The following is a 16,084-nucleotide window of genomic DNA, read 5'->3' on the forward strand; positions in this document are numbered from 1 at the left end:
GTTTTTTTTTTGGGGGGGTGGTTCATGTAACCTCCACTGGGAGGGTGTCACACTCACCCATGGCAGTGTTGTAGGCATTAGGGAAACTTTTGTCTGTTCTCTGTCTCATAAAGACCCAGCTGTTGTTCTCGAATTTGCATTCTATAATTTTGTTGTCATACTGTTTTAGCTCTTTTGTCACCTGTTTTAAAAGAGAATTGAGGAAAATATTTAAATCATCTGACAGGCTTCTTGCCTGCACTACGTGACAGACGCATTAGGGAAATGCCAAAAACACCTCGGTGCCTCTTCACACAGAGCTCTTTGTCATCCGAAGCATCTAATCAAGCCCAAGGATGTGGTGCGCACTCCCTTGTACACTTGCTCATCAATCTGACACCTTATAAATAGTCGTGAAAACGGTTGTCAATATATAGCAATTAAAAGAAGCTAAGGAGAAACCAGCCACTTCTGGGCCAAATGCAAATACGTTACCATAGGGACCAATGCCTTCGATATTGTCTGTGTCCCTCTGGCTTTCAGAAACTGAGTATCTGTGAAGGTTTCAACAACCTTTAGAAAGACCACACCATCTAAATTCCTATGTCGGAATCTAAGAAATCCCCTTTACTGGTTAAGATAAAAAGTTACGCATAAAGAGTAAACATTAGATCTGATTCAGGCAATGTGCATCCTAACTATTTTGCTTTTCAAGCAGTGATAATTAACTAAAAGTCTAATCTTTAGGCTATTTACCCTTTTCATCTCCAAACCGGTATGAATTTAGAGATGAAGCCACCTTTGATATTAGCTGGTAGGTTTTTTGGTTACTTCACCTCAGATGATTGCATATGGATTACAACTTAGTCTATCAACGCTAACAAGTATCCATGGCAACTACAGAACCTTTGAAAAGATATTTCATCGGGCTGTGAGGATGGTTTTCATAAATAGGAACCTAAGCTTATCTTCGCAGTTTCAAATCAAATGCCAGTCATGGTAATATTTTAATTCTGTCCTCGTCTTTCACAGCTAACAACTTTTCCTCACAATACGGAAGATTGCAATCAGTTAACTTCATTAGGATTATTTGAAATGCTCTCCTTTTTCTACCCACATATTCACTACCACCTAGGAATACGAAGGGAAGCAAATTTTTAAATAATGCTTTCAATTCACAGATTAGGCAGTGCATATCTCCATAAAAACTTTCAAATTGTAGTCCTTTTCCCTTAATGAGTGTTACACTTGATTGGACTATTTGCATTTTCAACAAATCTGACAGGACCAATACATTCAGTGTATTGGAATCAGACCTGCCCAAGAAAGTGATGCTCTACTTACTTAGCAAACTTGCTAAATTTATTCTCAAATATTCATTATTCTAGTCTCAACTCCCCTCCCTCCCTTCCTAGGGATCTACCTCCTTTTATTTCTGATACATTATCTATATCCAAGTGTTAGGCAACTTATTCAGGTAAGGTAACCACTTATGTTATACCATAAGTAGGGTCTAACAGATAAGTTTCTAAACCTTTCAGATTCTCCATTTCCTAATTTCTAAAATGGGCAAAGGAGTTTCTAATACACTGGGACATTGGAGCAATAATAAATGAAAGTGCCTGGCACATAGTAGACAACCACTAAAATTCTTAATTGAATATAAAATTAGGAAATGAAACATTGCTTTTTTTTTTAAGTGTACAAATAAATTTACTAAAGATACCAAGATGACATGGAAAGGTACACTTTGAAAATACCTGTCAAGAAAATTGTATCACACACATCTACAAGCATGGCTGGCTATCAATAATGTGCAGTCTGCACTTCTACTGACTACCAATCGTAGTACATCTCTATCACATATTTACCATTCTTCTGTTTCTAGTCTCAGAATTGCTATAAATTATGTGTTGCTCCATCTGACTACAGCGATTAGGCAGTATTATTAAGTATCTGTGTATCTACCTGGGTACGCATTAACAATCCGGGAAATAGGGCTTTCCAGAAAATGCACGCACCTACCACTAACCTAAACGTATTTCCATGCTCAAGAACAGTACATTGTTCTTCACTGATCACACCAGTGATATTCCCAAGATAGACACAGTGCAAGGTACTCAATTTGGGTAGGTAATAAAATATGTTTAACTTTTAATAAATGTATTTAGGTAATAAAATAGATTTAAGATCTAAAATAATATCTTCCATATGTATACAAACTAAAGACAGTTTTCACTAACGGTCAGATGAAGAGAATGATTAGCATACAGGGAAGGAGTTGAACTTTAGTATCCAAATTCTGATTTGTTACTATGACAATAATCATCCTCAGCCATCACCTATTATTATTTACTAAAATAGGATCTGGTTAAGCCTTTTATACTCAGCTCTGTTATCCTATTGTGAGTTGATGAGAGCTTGAAGGTAATAAGAATAAAATATTTATAAATCAAGATTTCACATCTGTACCCATAATTACATTGGATTAATGAGATTCTACTCTTTTGGGGGGAAAAAAAGGAAGAAAAGGAAAAGAAAAGAAAATACAGTGTATTTTATATTGAAGAAAAAATTTTTTTCATGTATCCATCTTTCTGAGTACCACACTTCTGATACCATTTGAGTCTACCAATAATCCGATGTTAAGAGACAGTCAGATGAAACCAGATCTAGTACCTCTGAAGATTTTAGATTAGCAGGTCAATGGTAATACTTGGAACGAAGGGCCCAAGACAGAGGCAGGCAGAACCACAGGTGCTCCTCTCTGCACTTTTTTAAAGGAATAGTTTTTGGAACCTAAATGCTGGACACACTACCAAGTCACAAAAGGCGAACCATCAGCGCTGGCTGAACCATGCCGCTCAGAGCAGGCAGAGATGCGCTTCCGTCTCTAATGGTGGAGCACAAGCCCCTAGAATTTATTGTCCCTGCTCTGTGAGAGCTGTTTTGTTATCAAGAGCTCATCTTTCTTTTCTAGAGAGACTGTACGAAGGGGAGGGGGAACTAATGAACTAATGTGCTCTAGACACACTTTAAAATAACGAATATTGTTGGATTGAGAAAGACACCAGTAAGCTGGGAGTTTTTTAACTTTTAATTTTGAAACAATTTTAGCTCTACAGAAAAGTTGTAAAGATAGTACAGAGAGTTCCAGGATTCCCATTACCCAACTTTCTCTAATGTTCATATTCCGCATATCATGTTACATTTATCAACTCCAAGAGAGAAGTTAACATTGGTACAATACAATCAGCTAAACTACAGACTTGATTCAGACTTCATCAGTTTTTCCACTAATGTCTTTATCTGCTCCAGGATCCAATCTAGGAAACTGCATTCCTTAGTTGTCATGTCTGCTTAGTCTATTCCAACCTGTGGCAGTTACTCAGACCTTCCTTGACACTCTTGAAGAGTGCTAGTGAGATATTTTGTAGAATGTTCCTCAAATTGGGATTTCCTGATGTCTTCTCATGATTAGACTGAGGTTATGAATTTTGGGAAAGAACACCAGAGAGGTAAAGCGCCCTTCTCATTGCGTAATGTCTGGGGGTAGATGAGATCAACGTGATTTCTTCCTGGAGGTGTAAACAAACCCTGATCACTTGGCGAAGATGGTATCTGCCAGGTTTCTCTACTGTGAAGCTACCATACTCTTAGTTCCAGGCACTATGTCTAGCCCTGCTCAGAGATAAGGGAATTAAGCCACTTGCTGGAAGGAAGGGTATCAAAGAATTTGTGGACATTTATTAAAAGCACCACAGAGATCAATACATTTCCTGGGAGAGAGATTTTGAGGCTAGACAAACATCCCTCTTCTTCTTAAAAGTTTCGCTCATTAATTTTAGCATTCATCCATGAATCTTGCCTGCAGCAATTATTACTGTGGCGTTCTAATGGAATTTTCTATTTTCTCCATTCCTTCTACATTTATTATCTGGATTTCTTCTGTAAGGAAGATTTGCCTTTTCCCCTCATTTATTTATTTGCTTACTTGTATCAGTAAGAACTCATGGGTATTTATTTTATTCTTTGGCTTATGATAAAGTAGTATTGTCATTTATTTTCTTGCTCAAATTGTTCTAGTTTCAGCCACTGGGAACTCTCTCAGGTTGGCTCCTGTGTCCTTTTAACTTGCTTCCACTTTTACTTACTTATGCATTTTTAGCATTTAGTCCCTGGCAATAAAAGCTACTACTCTAGGCTCATCTTGTCTTTTCTCTGCCTCAGCTCTAGAGTCAGCCATGGGGTCCTCTACCAGGATTTTACAAGAAAAAAATTACTCTTCGACAGTCCAGACTATGCTAAAAAAGTACTAACACACACCACTTGTTTTGGTCAGAATTTTCAATTATTGAGGAAAAAGAGAGGGAGGGGGAAAGAGGAGTGAGTGTGAGACAGACAAAGAGTAACAATGAGACTCTAAATATGAATATATGTGTGTATATATATATACTTAGAAGTTTCCACTGCATCTTTTGTGAACTGCTTTCTGGAACTAAACTACATTGACCATTTTTTCTTTTCTGAATTTAAAATTCTACTCAAGCTCTAACTCTGTAGTGTGACAGAAGGTGAATTTTTAAAATGTATTTCAAGTAGATGAACTCAAACAAAAATCTTGTTTCCACGTATGCAACTTCAAAGTCTAGTACTTAGGAATGAAGGCAGAGAAAATAAAACAACAAATAAATCAGAAATGAAATGGAATTATAAAAGTTTTCCTTGTGGTGTCAGGACAATACAAATAGCTTAAACCTGAATTATTAGACAATCTTTTAGAACTACTACCTTATAGTAGGGCCTTAATATATTATTTTTAGCAAGTGCATCCATCGACTAGAGAAAATAAAACCCTTGACAAGCTACCCTTTTTAAAAATATGCTAGACTTAATCACTTCAAACAACGTTCCTTCACTAAAATCCATTTGTGTTTTTTGCACCTTTATAATGAAGAACTACTGTGTAAATAACACACTTCACATTTGCTAGGTTAGAAACAGTAGCAGAAAGCCTCTCTCTCATGAATGGTGGGGTCTTCCCTCCAATCCTGAGTTCAACTAATGAAAGTTGCCAATAAAAAGAAAGCAGCTTGGGTTTCCCTGGTGGCGCAATGGTTGAGAGTCTGCCTGCCGATGCAGGGGACACAGGTTCGTGTCCCGGTCCGGGAAGATCCCACGTGCCGCGGAGCAGCTAGGCCCATGAGCCATGGCCGCTGAGCCAGCACGTCCGGGGCCTGTGCTCCGCGACGGGAGAGGCCACAACAGTGAGAGGCCCGGGTACCGCAAAAAAAAAAAAAAAAAGAAAGCAGCTAGAACTCGGTCTTATTTATCCCAAAGGTCATTACAGACGAGTCACAATTCCAGGGTATGAAATCCCCACTAAACTACAGATTATTACCTTTTTATAAAATCAGAGTTAGTTATAGTTATTATTCAAAATATAATACATCTTCATATAAAATAACTGGGCAGATAAAGCAACAACATGTTAGTACTGGTTATTGGTAGAAGGTGGAGTTAGGAATGACTTAGTTTCTTCTCTGTGTTCTGCTGTATTGTCCAAACTTTCTACATAATACATGCTTAACTTTCATAATTTTTAATAATAAAAAATTCCTAAAATAAACTATGTTTCATAAAAGATGATAAACATGAGATTGGTTTTTAATGTAGAGATACAAAAACAACAGGAAGAGATAAACCTTTAAACAGAAAACAAAAAGTCTTGGAATAAGGTCCTAAGTCCACAGTTCCCAAACTGTGCAATGAGACAACCTTATAGAGAGGCACTGTGGGGTACTTTAAATTTCCCAGGAAACACAGTGGCACGTGTTGGACACCAAGCAAACTATTAGTTGGCAGGAGTTCGCATTTTCAACATGAGATTCCTTTGGGTAACATATCTCTGCAAAGCTGAGTATTCAGTGGTTATTGTCATTGATAAAAACCAAGTATCACCAAAATCAATGTGGAAAGTAAATGAGGTTGGTGGTGTATAATCTGATTCCAAGGTTTAAGAAATTACGCGGTCCTTAAATGGAATTACATTTTCAAGTTTCTTTTAAAAAAATTCCAAATTTAAATTCTATATCATGACAAAATATGAAACAAGAGTGACAGCAGAACATTTTCATGCATGCAAATTCTTAAAATTTTAGTATTTCATACTTTCTTTTCTAGGAGATTACCAAAGTTTTATTTCATCAACATGAGGGCAACAATGAAAACAAAGAGGAAGATGTGGAATCAAGGGAGTTCATCCAGCTCAGGAGAGAAACAAAGGCAATTCCCATCCTAAGGCCGTTTTAGGATGACCACTGTGCCAGTGTGCATAGCAGACTGCTACAAGCTTTATGGGGGCCAGAGGGTAGTGGCTCAAGTAGGAGAAGTTCCATGCCCCCACCTGCCTGGAACTGAGAAGATGTGTGATGTGACAATATAAAGTGGAGTTTTAAAAAATTCTATGAGTATAGTATTTAATATAATGACAGATTAAACTAAGAAAAGAAAAAAAGAAAGAAGAAATTATGCAGTCCATAACACATGCTAAGCTGTTAGGACACAAACATTTATTAAGTAGTTTGGATCAATCCACTTAATAAATGGAATTGTTAGGTATTTCTTTTGGATTAGAAATGTCTATGAGGGAACATGAACCAAGAAAGTTTGATAATCTCTGCCCCATAGCGTTTTCATTCATCCTTCCCCAGATCCTAGTCTCTAAACCCATATGTAGACTTATATCTAGCACTTAGTGGAAACCAACCAGAGCAGTGAAAAACTTTGCTTGAGGTACAAAAACTAGATGATGGGTACAGAGGAGAATTTCTATCAAGTTAAGTTCATTCGTTGACTTAGATCACTAACATATATATTCCTCACTCATCTTCTCTATCTCAATAAATGATTAACTCCATTCACCCAGTTCCTCGTGACAGAAGCTTTAGTGTCCTCTGCTCCCTTCCCCTTTTATCTTCCCTCCTATTCACTGCATTACCAGTTCTATCTCCAAAATACATTGAGTATTTGTCTCCTTTCTTACTACCATCATCACAGCCCAAGCCCTCACTGTCTGTCAGATTCCTGCAACAGCTTCCACACTGGTTTCTTCTTCTACATTTTCCCCATCCAATCAATTTTTTTTTTTTTTTTTTGCGGTACGTGGGCCTCTCACCGCCGTGGCCTCTCCCGCTGCAGAGCACAGGCTCCGGACGCGCAGGCTCAGCGGCCATGGCTCACGGGCCCAGCTACTCCGCGGCATGTGGGATCTTCCCAGACCGGGGCACGAACCCGTGTCCCCTGCATCGGCAAGCGGACTCTCAACCACTGCGCCACCAGGGAAGCCCCAATCAATTCTTTACAGTGCAGCCAGATTGGTCTTTGACAAATGTAAATCCAATCAAATCATTCCTTTGCTTAAGAGAAAAACAAATAAAATACACGCCGGTTGGAAAGGGAGAAAAAAGACTATATTCACATAAGACACGATCACTTACATAAATGGAATCTATGAAGATGCTCCTAGAACTAGTAAGTTTAACAAGGTTGCAAGGTTAATATACTAAAACCAATTGTATTTCTATATATTAGCAAAGAATAGTTGGAAATTTAAAATTTAAGGAGTATCATTTATAGTAACATTCAAAAACATGAAATAGGTATTTAAAAAAAAAACATGCAGAATCTGTATGCTGACAACTACAAAACACCAATGAAAGAAAGATATCAAAGAGGACCTAAATGAATGGAAAGATATATCATGCTCACAAACTGGAAGATTCAATATTGCTAAGATGTTAACTATACAGATTCAACATAATCATAAGCAAAATCCCAAAAGAATTTTTATATATATAGACAACCTAATTCTAATATTCATAGGGAACGCCCAAGACACTAGAACAGCCAAAACAAAAAGAACAAAGTTGGAGAACTTACACTAACTGATTTCAAGGCTTAGTATATAAAGCTACAGAAATCAAGACAGTATGGTATCGGGTGAGTAGAGAGACACATACATCAGTGGAACAGGACAGCCCAGAAAGAGATCCACAATTATAATGTCAATTGACATTTGACAAAGGAACAAAGGCAATACAATGGAGAAAGAAGAGTCTTCTCACCAGAAGGTGCTGGAACAATTGGATATTCACATGCAAAATGATGGACCTCAACCCATATCTTTCATCTTACACACAATTAACTCAAAACAGAAAGTACACTTAAACAAAAAACCTAAAGCTATAAAATTCTGCTCTGCATCTAAAGATGCTGTTAAAAGAATGAAAAGACAAGACAGAGATTAGGATAAAATATTCGTAAATAACATTTCTGACAAAAGACTTGTATCCAGACTACATAAAGAACTCTTAAAACTCAATAATAAGAAAATAAACAACACAATTTAAAAATGGACAATCTGAACAGAAACTTCACCAAAGAAGATATATGAATGGCAAATAAGTACATGAAAATATGCTCAACACATCATTAGTCATTAGGAAAATGCAAATTGAAATCACAGTAAGACACTACTATGCACCTGTTAGCTTGTCTAAAATAAGTATCAAATGCTGACAACAATGCCAAGCAACTGAACTCTTACACATTGCTGGTGGGAATGCAAAATACTATAACCACTTTGGAAGACAGTTTAGCAGTTTCTTAACTGTCTTCCAAAGTTAAACATACACTTACCAAAAGAGCCAGCGACCCCACTCCTAAGTATTTACCCAAGAGAAATGAAAACATACGTTTGCATAAAAACCTGAATACAAATGTTTGCAGTAGTTCCGCTCATAATCACCCCAAATTGGAGATAACTCAAATGCCCTTCAACTGGTAAAGAGACAAAACAAACAAGGCTGTTGGTACAGCCTTGCAATGGAATACTACCCAGCAATAAGAACTATTGATAAACTATTGATAAATGGAATACCATGGATGAATTTCAAATACAGTATGCTAAGTTAAAGAAGCTAGATTTTAAAAGCTACATAGACTATGTGATTCCATGTACATGATACCCTAGGAAAAGGCAAAATTATAGGAACAGACAACAGAACAGTGGTTGCAGAGTTTGGGAGTGGGAGAAATGATCGCTTATACCAGGGTGTCATGTGGGATTTTGGGGGGAAGTGATGGAACTGTACTATAGCTTGATTCTAGTGGTGGCTATACACCTGTATGCATTTGTCTAAACTCACAGAACTGTACATCAAAAGGAGTGAATTTATTGTAGGTAAATTTTGAAAGATGAATTAAAACAAAAAAGAAACAAGAAAAATGTCAATTAAAAAAAAAAGTAAATCAAATCATGTCATCCCCTTATCAGTGGCTTCTCATGACACAGCACTAAATGACATAGCCCCTGCTTATTTTTCTAGCTCGTATAAGTTGTACAACTTTTCCTCTACCTTGTTTATCATTATTTGTAAATACAATTTTTTTTGTTGATTATCTGTTTAATATCTGTCAGCCAGAATGGTTAATAATTATTGAATACTTACTAGATGCTGAGCACTGTTCTAAGTACTTTATGTGGATTCATTTATTTAATCCTCACAACGGCTCTAGGAAGTATCCCCGTTTTTACAGATAGAGAAGCCAAGGCACTGAGGAGTTAAGGAATTTGATTAAGAGTCTCATAGCCAGTAAGAGGCAGAGAAACATACTGCATCCCTATTAGGTTTTATAATCTGATTTAATCTGTATATGAATCCAGTGAGATTTCCAGATGTGGACACTCAAGCCCAGAGGATTTAAGTAACATGCATAAGGATACAGAGCTAATTTGTTTTGGTATCAAAATTCAAATTCTAGGTCTTTGTGAGTCAAAAACCTGTGCCCTCCTTTTCCCTAAGAATTTAGGCTCTAGGTTGAAAAAGTATTACAGGAGGCAAAGGTAAACTACACTTGTGGAAGCTTTTACTTCTTGTGTAATAAACTGTAATTTAAGTAAGTATTTCCAAGGATTATATTCCACTTGGGAGAGCCTGTGGGTGGGAGGCGAAGTGATGTGTGACAGACGAAGGGCGGGAGAACATAACATGCTGGTTTGAACCAAGCACGATGTCTTATCAAGTTTCTTTTCCTTTACTTTTCAAACGCCCACCATGTTGACCTGCACCATCTCTGCTGTTTGCTATTCTGGTTGCGTGTGCATGAACCACACATCACGGCAAATTGCAGAATTTCTCAATCATTAAGGATTTACAATAGGTTAATTTTAAAATGGGCTGCATTTCACAGCTGCAAAGCTTTTGTCTGATTTCTCGACCAAATGAGAAGCCATTATTGGACTGAAGACCTTTCCATGGGCAATGACAAGCAAAAGAAAAAGGTTGTGTGGGCAGAACAGGCAGCTCTGCCAGGTAAGGTGAGGTAATGGTTAACAGCTCACTAAACAGACTGCCAAACTCTATGGCACAATGTATCGCACTGTTTAGTACCAAGCATGATGAGAATTTATAAGTAGATCACGGGTTCAGTGCACACGTGGGATAATAACGATATACAACCAAGGAAAGCTTTACAATCTATAGGCATAGATTGTATGCCTATAGGCAGTTTTACTGCACTTCGATCTCACTTCACAGATATTGTGTTTTTTGTTGTTTTTTTTTTTTTTTACAAATTGAAGGTTTGTAGCAACCCTGCTCTGTCTGATGATGGTTAGCATTTTTTAGCAATAGAGTATTTTTAAATTAAGGTATGTACATTTTTTTAGACATAATGCTGTTATTGCACACTTAATAGACTACAGTTTGGTGTAAACATTACTTTTATATACACTGAGAAACCAAAAAATTCAGGTGACTTGCTTTATTGCGATATTTGCTTTATTTCAGTGGTCTGGAACCAAACCCGAAATATCTACAAGGTCTGCCTGTACCATTAATGTGGGGAGGAGGCTAAAATGCAATATGCATGCCTAACACGTTTTTCTTTCTAAATAGTTATAAGTACCATGACAGACTTGACTGATGTTGCTTGTTTTTTAAGATGTCTGTCTCACAGCCAAAGTAAGCAATTCATAAAGTATATCTGTCAGATTGAGTTTGATAAATGGTCTATCTATTGGCAGTAACAAACACCTAACTTAAAATCGTGTTACCGGTCATTAAATATCCATGCTTAACAAAGTTCACAATACACTGGATCTAATGTTTGAGCTAGGCAGGTCACTAAAATGTCAATGCATAGTTCAAATTTACTTCAACGAGTCCATCATTTACTCTCCAAGGACTTGCTAACAATTTGGGTCCAATAATGTTCATTTGTTTATTCCTTTAGCAATACATGCTGGTTACATATAACTTTATCTCTTTCCACTGACCCATTTAAAACCTGTCTATTCTTTTCAAGAGAACTGTCCTCCAGCTGGATCAATGTGTCAATAAACCAAAATGCTACCATAATAAGTAAAGATTTCCTTCCTGTTCTGCCTACTATTTAGAGGAAAAAAAAAAAAAAAGGTTGACACTCTTCCCTTTTGATCATCTTCCAGAGTAAACCTGGTCTTTAAAATGACTTGATTTGCCCTATCAGCATTAATGGGCACAGACCCACAACACCTTTGAATCATTAGCTTAGGGACACAGAACTCCTTAGTTTAGTGATAATGCTCTGTGGTGACTGCGACCCATCTGAGCAAACAAAGCTTTCCAGGATTCCTTTCTCACAACTCAGCACCTCGGGTCAGTGCAGACTCTCACTGAGATACTTGGACCACAGTAGCTGTAACTTTGCCATGCACACTGCCTTCTATTTTTATATATGCTTTCTCAACAACTATATTTCTTCTTCTTTGAGAAAGAAGTTCTGGAATTATTGACAAAAGCATTACACAAACACAGAGTGACAGTACACTGCTCAAAACCCTGGAGTTCTGTTTTGTATCTTTATGTACCTTCTGAATGACATTCACGATGGATTTATTTAAATCTGCCTCCTTAGCTCCAGGTATTGGGGATATCAAAAACCACTCAGAAGAGGTTGAAAGTTTAAAAATGGTTACAATAAATTATCTGTATCAGCTGTCACAGTCCCTAAATACCTTCCTCAAAAACAAAGATCTTTTTTTCCCAAAACACACTACAAATACCTTTCATAAAATCCAATATTCTGGAGTTGATAGGAAACTTGGAGGTCATCAAATCAAACACTTTTATTCTGAAATATCTAAGTACTAAAGTGCATCCTGCATTATGTCTATGAATTAGTGTATCTTTATGGGTGTGAACATTCATGCATTGAGGAGATTATAAAACCAGATGAAATAGCAAATTCATTACTTTGGTAACTTGTACTCAAAACTAACTTAATGTTTTTACCTAAGATATTTATTTTTTTGAATTAATTTTTATTGGAGTATAGTTGCTTTCCAATGTTGTGTTAGTTTCTTCTGTACAGCAACTAAGAGATTTATTTTCCTTCAGAGATATTTACTTTTAAAATTATTGACTGAGATTTTTTTCCTTCTTGGGGAAGGGAAAGGGAGGGAATGAACAGTTTTTGAACACCTGCTTTGTAGCCAGCACTGTGCAGGGCACTTTATATACTTTATTATCCTTCATGCTAGAGGAAAAGGAAACTTTTATTGTTGTTGACTCCTAATCAAGAAATTACTAAATAACTAAATGCTAATGGAGTATCCTTTGCAGTCACCATAAACTACAGGCAATGTGCGGATCCCTTTAGGTCATGTTAAGTTTAATGTGATATAATCTTCTAAAACAGAAACGGTAAGAAACACGGGCTGCATGAGAAAAACAAACAAAAATGAGCAAACAGACAAAAAACTCACCAGCCTCCAGTGCCATGGGTTGGCTAATACTAGTGTGGAGAAAAGAGGCCTGGACAGAAGTTAGGAGGAAATCTCTATAGTGGGGAGGGAAAAGATGCGGGAGTAGACAAAGGAAGTTCTCAGCGTCCTAAGTCACGTCTGTGAAATTAAAGTGCTTTCAGCTGAGTAATACACAACAGAGGACGATTTCAGTGATGATTAGAGCTATTTAAATTTTTAGTAGGCTCCAGTGATTTAAAACAGTCTTTTCTGTCCGGGAAACCGGTTTATCTGCTTTTATTTTCAAACTTGGGGGCGGGGGGGGGGAATCTTTGCAAAGAATTATTCATGTATGTAAAATGCACAAAAATACTATTATGTAAAGATGTCTACATTTAGAAGTATGTGATTGCCCAATTTTTGAGAGATGAGAACTCACATTTGGAACCAGATTAAATCTCTCACTTAGCTCCCTCCCTCCCCCACGCCCACACTCTGTTAGGTTTTCATTCTAGTCCAGTCCTGGTGAGGATATATGGCAATGTGTCCTAGCGGGAATAAAGAGCAAAAAGTACATGGGCAATCCTCCCCTTACCCCCCCCCCCAACACACATATCTTACCACTCAACTGCTCTTATCAAGCCTCCAGAGAGTATATTCTGAATAAGGTAGCCGTGGTCGCCTATGAGGAACGAAATTATTCTCTGGACTGTAGTGCTAAACTACATGGAATTAAGTCTGAAGACTAAAATAAGGTGGGTGGCTTTTCACCTTTCCTCTGAAAAGTACCTAGCACAATCCTGATGCTTCATAAAAATAACATATCAGGTAAGTGGCATGCTTGGCAGGAACGCTTTTAAATCGCATGTTACAGGATATTCTCATCCTAGTGCGCCTCCCTCGAATTTTGACTAAGTCAGCTCAGCCCCACGACTACAGAAAGCACTGAGTGAGTCTCCGACGATGCTCCTCCCACCAGTGCCAACCTGTGCCAACTTTTAGGCCAGGACACCTGCCACCCTGAGCTCCATGGCTTCCGCAGTGGTGGATGTTGTGCCTCTGGCTCACTGCTTGAGGGTCTGCTCTGACCAAATGACAATACAGGACGGATGTTTGTTTGGGGGGTTTATTCAGAATTGGAGTGCTGGAAAGTAACAAGGTGCGAACACTCACAGCCAGCTGCTGGCTGCCACAGAAGACAGGGCGATCACCTCCTGGTACTGTTCTGTGCCCGAGGGCTCCAAATCGTCACCGCTTTAACTTGCTACCACACTTCAGATGTTACCACTCTCGTTTCCATTTTTGCTTTTGAAACATTCCAGGAACAACTGAATCCTACCCATCTAATTGGTGCCAAATTTACATACAGTCATGTCCCCCCCACTACGGTGTTCAGTGGACATTCTAGTCATTGTCTGTCCTTAGGAAAGGGCGGGGGCTAAGTCCCTATTTTAACCATCACACAGTACAGCCTGGAGTTTCACCAGCAGATGAATGCTGGGTAGCCCCACTCCAGAGCCTGCTGATGGCACAGCAAACAGCTGAATTTAACCCCTAATTAATCATGAAATATCAACTCCCAGTTAAAGAGGTTGGCAATGATTTGGTAAGTTAGGGGAAGTGGCAGAGTGAACATCTGGGATTTTTTGTTTTAATCTGACATAATAAAAGGAAAAGTAGCTCATTCTTACATTTCTTTTTGCTGGTTTTTTTTTTTTTTTTTTGGCTTAAATAACTCTTTAGAAATCGAAATCCAACAGAGAACAATTATGTTAATAACGCCAGGAAATCTGTTTGCTTTGTTATATTGGGCTTCAAAAGCACTTCAACTGAACTTACATTTGTGATCACAAGTAATGCCTGTTCTTAAATCCATTTAAAATGTTTACTTTATTACAGCTTATTATAAACGTGAGTCTGAGATGCAGCGCCATGGCTGCTCAATTTCCAGGCCACAATTTTATGATAATCATATGAAATGTATTCCTGTGTCAACAGAACTGCCTAACAATGCCCCAAATGGGGTTGTTCACAGCGCTGGACGCAGGGTAACTGCTACAAGCAGAGAGCTCTTCACTGGAGAATTTTAACTGAGTTTGTAACATGTACTCTTTTGCTACACTTAGCTCAGTTTAATTACTATGATCTCAGAATAGAGTTGAGCTCCTACAAGAAAACTGACGCTACATACCGAAACGTGACTGGGATAAATGGGTTCTGTTATTTTATTGTATGGTTGGAGACTCTTTTTGGATAGCCTTCCAATACCAGAGGGGATGAGACTGGAGAATTCTTCTGTACTTGATGTCCCCCTACTGCACACAGTGATAATAAGGTACCTGGAAGATACCTTCTGTCACCCCGGCATCTCACAAAGGAGTAAGGGAACATGTAATATATGCAGATCCAATAACTGGAAACAGAAAATGGGTCTAGAGGTGCCCCTCCCTCTCCAATATTGGCTTCTCCACACACTCATGCTTTCCTCGCTTTCGTGACGAGTAGCCCATGTAACTGCCTAGTTGTTGGAGTTGAGACCTCAAGCAACACTTTCCCAACTCAGCATTTTTTGAGGCTCTATTACGCAGGTACCAGGCCAAGCGTTTTTACGCTCATTATTTCCTTCATAAGATCTATCCGCATGCAGTGGACCGTCTACTTTTTAGAGGGAGGGACAAGTATGTACTGGCGGGAACCAGGATCATGTGGGAGTGAGCCGTACATTATTTTTTGCTTCACTCTTTCGTTTCTCCTCCTAGGACCGCCTCTCTGAATGGATAACAGGTCTGTGCAAATGCTCAAACAACCTTAAGACAATTCACTTTTTATACCTCACTGTTTTAGAAAGAGTACCAAGCCCAGAATCCTGGCTGAAAAGAGAGCACAGGAGCTCACCTAGGCCACCTCTCTTTTTAGACTGAAAACACAGGTTCACAGAAAGCCTACAATTTGTCCAAAGCATATGGCTCTGCAGGGGCAGACTCAGAATGAGGGTCCAGACACCCGGCATTTCAGTTCCGCACACTGACCCTGTGGTCTACAAGACTATCTTTCACCAGCAAAATGGGTAACTCTGCAGGCCAAATTCTTACTTGCAGTTTTGCAAGTTTCACCAAAGAGGAGAAAAAGGTTTGACCCAGTTTATCTAATGTATTAAAAATAGTTTATATCCCAACCTACTATGGACACACACACATACACGTTTCATTAAACAATTTATATTCCAACTTGGTGCACTTTGCTATTTTTTTCTTCTATTTCATTTCATGAAAACAAAAACAAACAAAACTGGTTGAGATCCACTAAACTGCTTTC

General features: G+C 38.2%; 1 protein-coding gene across 3 annotated transcripts in view; it reads right to left on the reverse strand.

Moving 5' to 3' along the window:
- RNGTT (RNA guanylyltransferase and 5'-phosphatase) overlaps nucleotides 1–16,084 on the reverse strand; it is a 250,178-nt gene that overhangs the window by 34,592 nt on the left and 199,502 nt on the right. For 2 of the 3 annotated variants that reach the window (XM_030859485.3, XM_030859481.3), the window contains one exon: nucleotides 58–181. The exons of the other annotated variant lie outside the window; for it this stretch is intronic. In XM_030859485.3, coding sequence (XP_030715345.1) covers nucleotides 58–181 — 124 coding nt within the window. The remainder of the gene's footprint in view (nucleotides 1–57; nucleotides 182–16,084) is intronic. 3 annotated transcript variants of the gene reach the window in all.

This window comes from Globicephala melas, chromosome 14, assembly GCF_963455315.2.
Source record: "Globicephala melas chromosome 14, mGloMel1.2, whole genome shotgun sequence".
In the NCBI taxonomy this organism is placed as follows: domain Eukaryota; kingdom Metazoa; phylum Chordata; class Mammalia; order Artiodactyla; family Delphinidae; genus Globicephala; species Globicephala melas.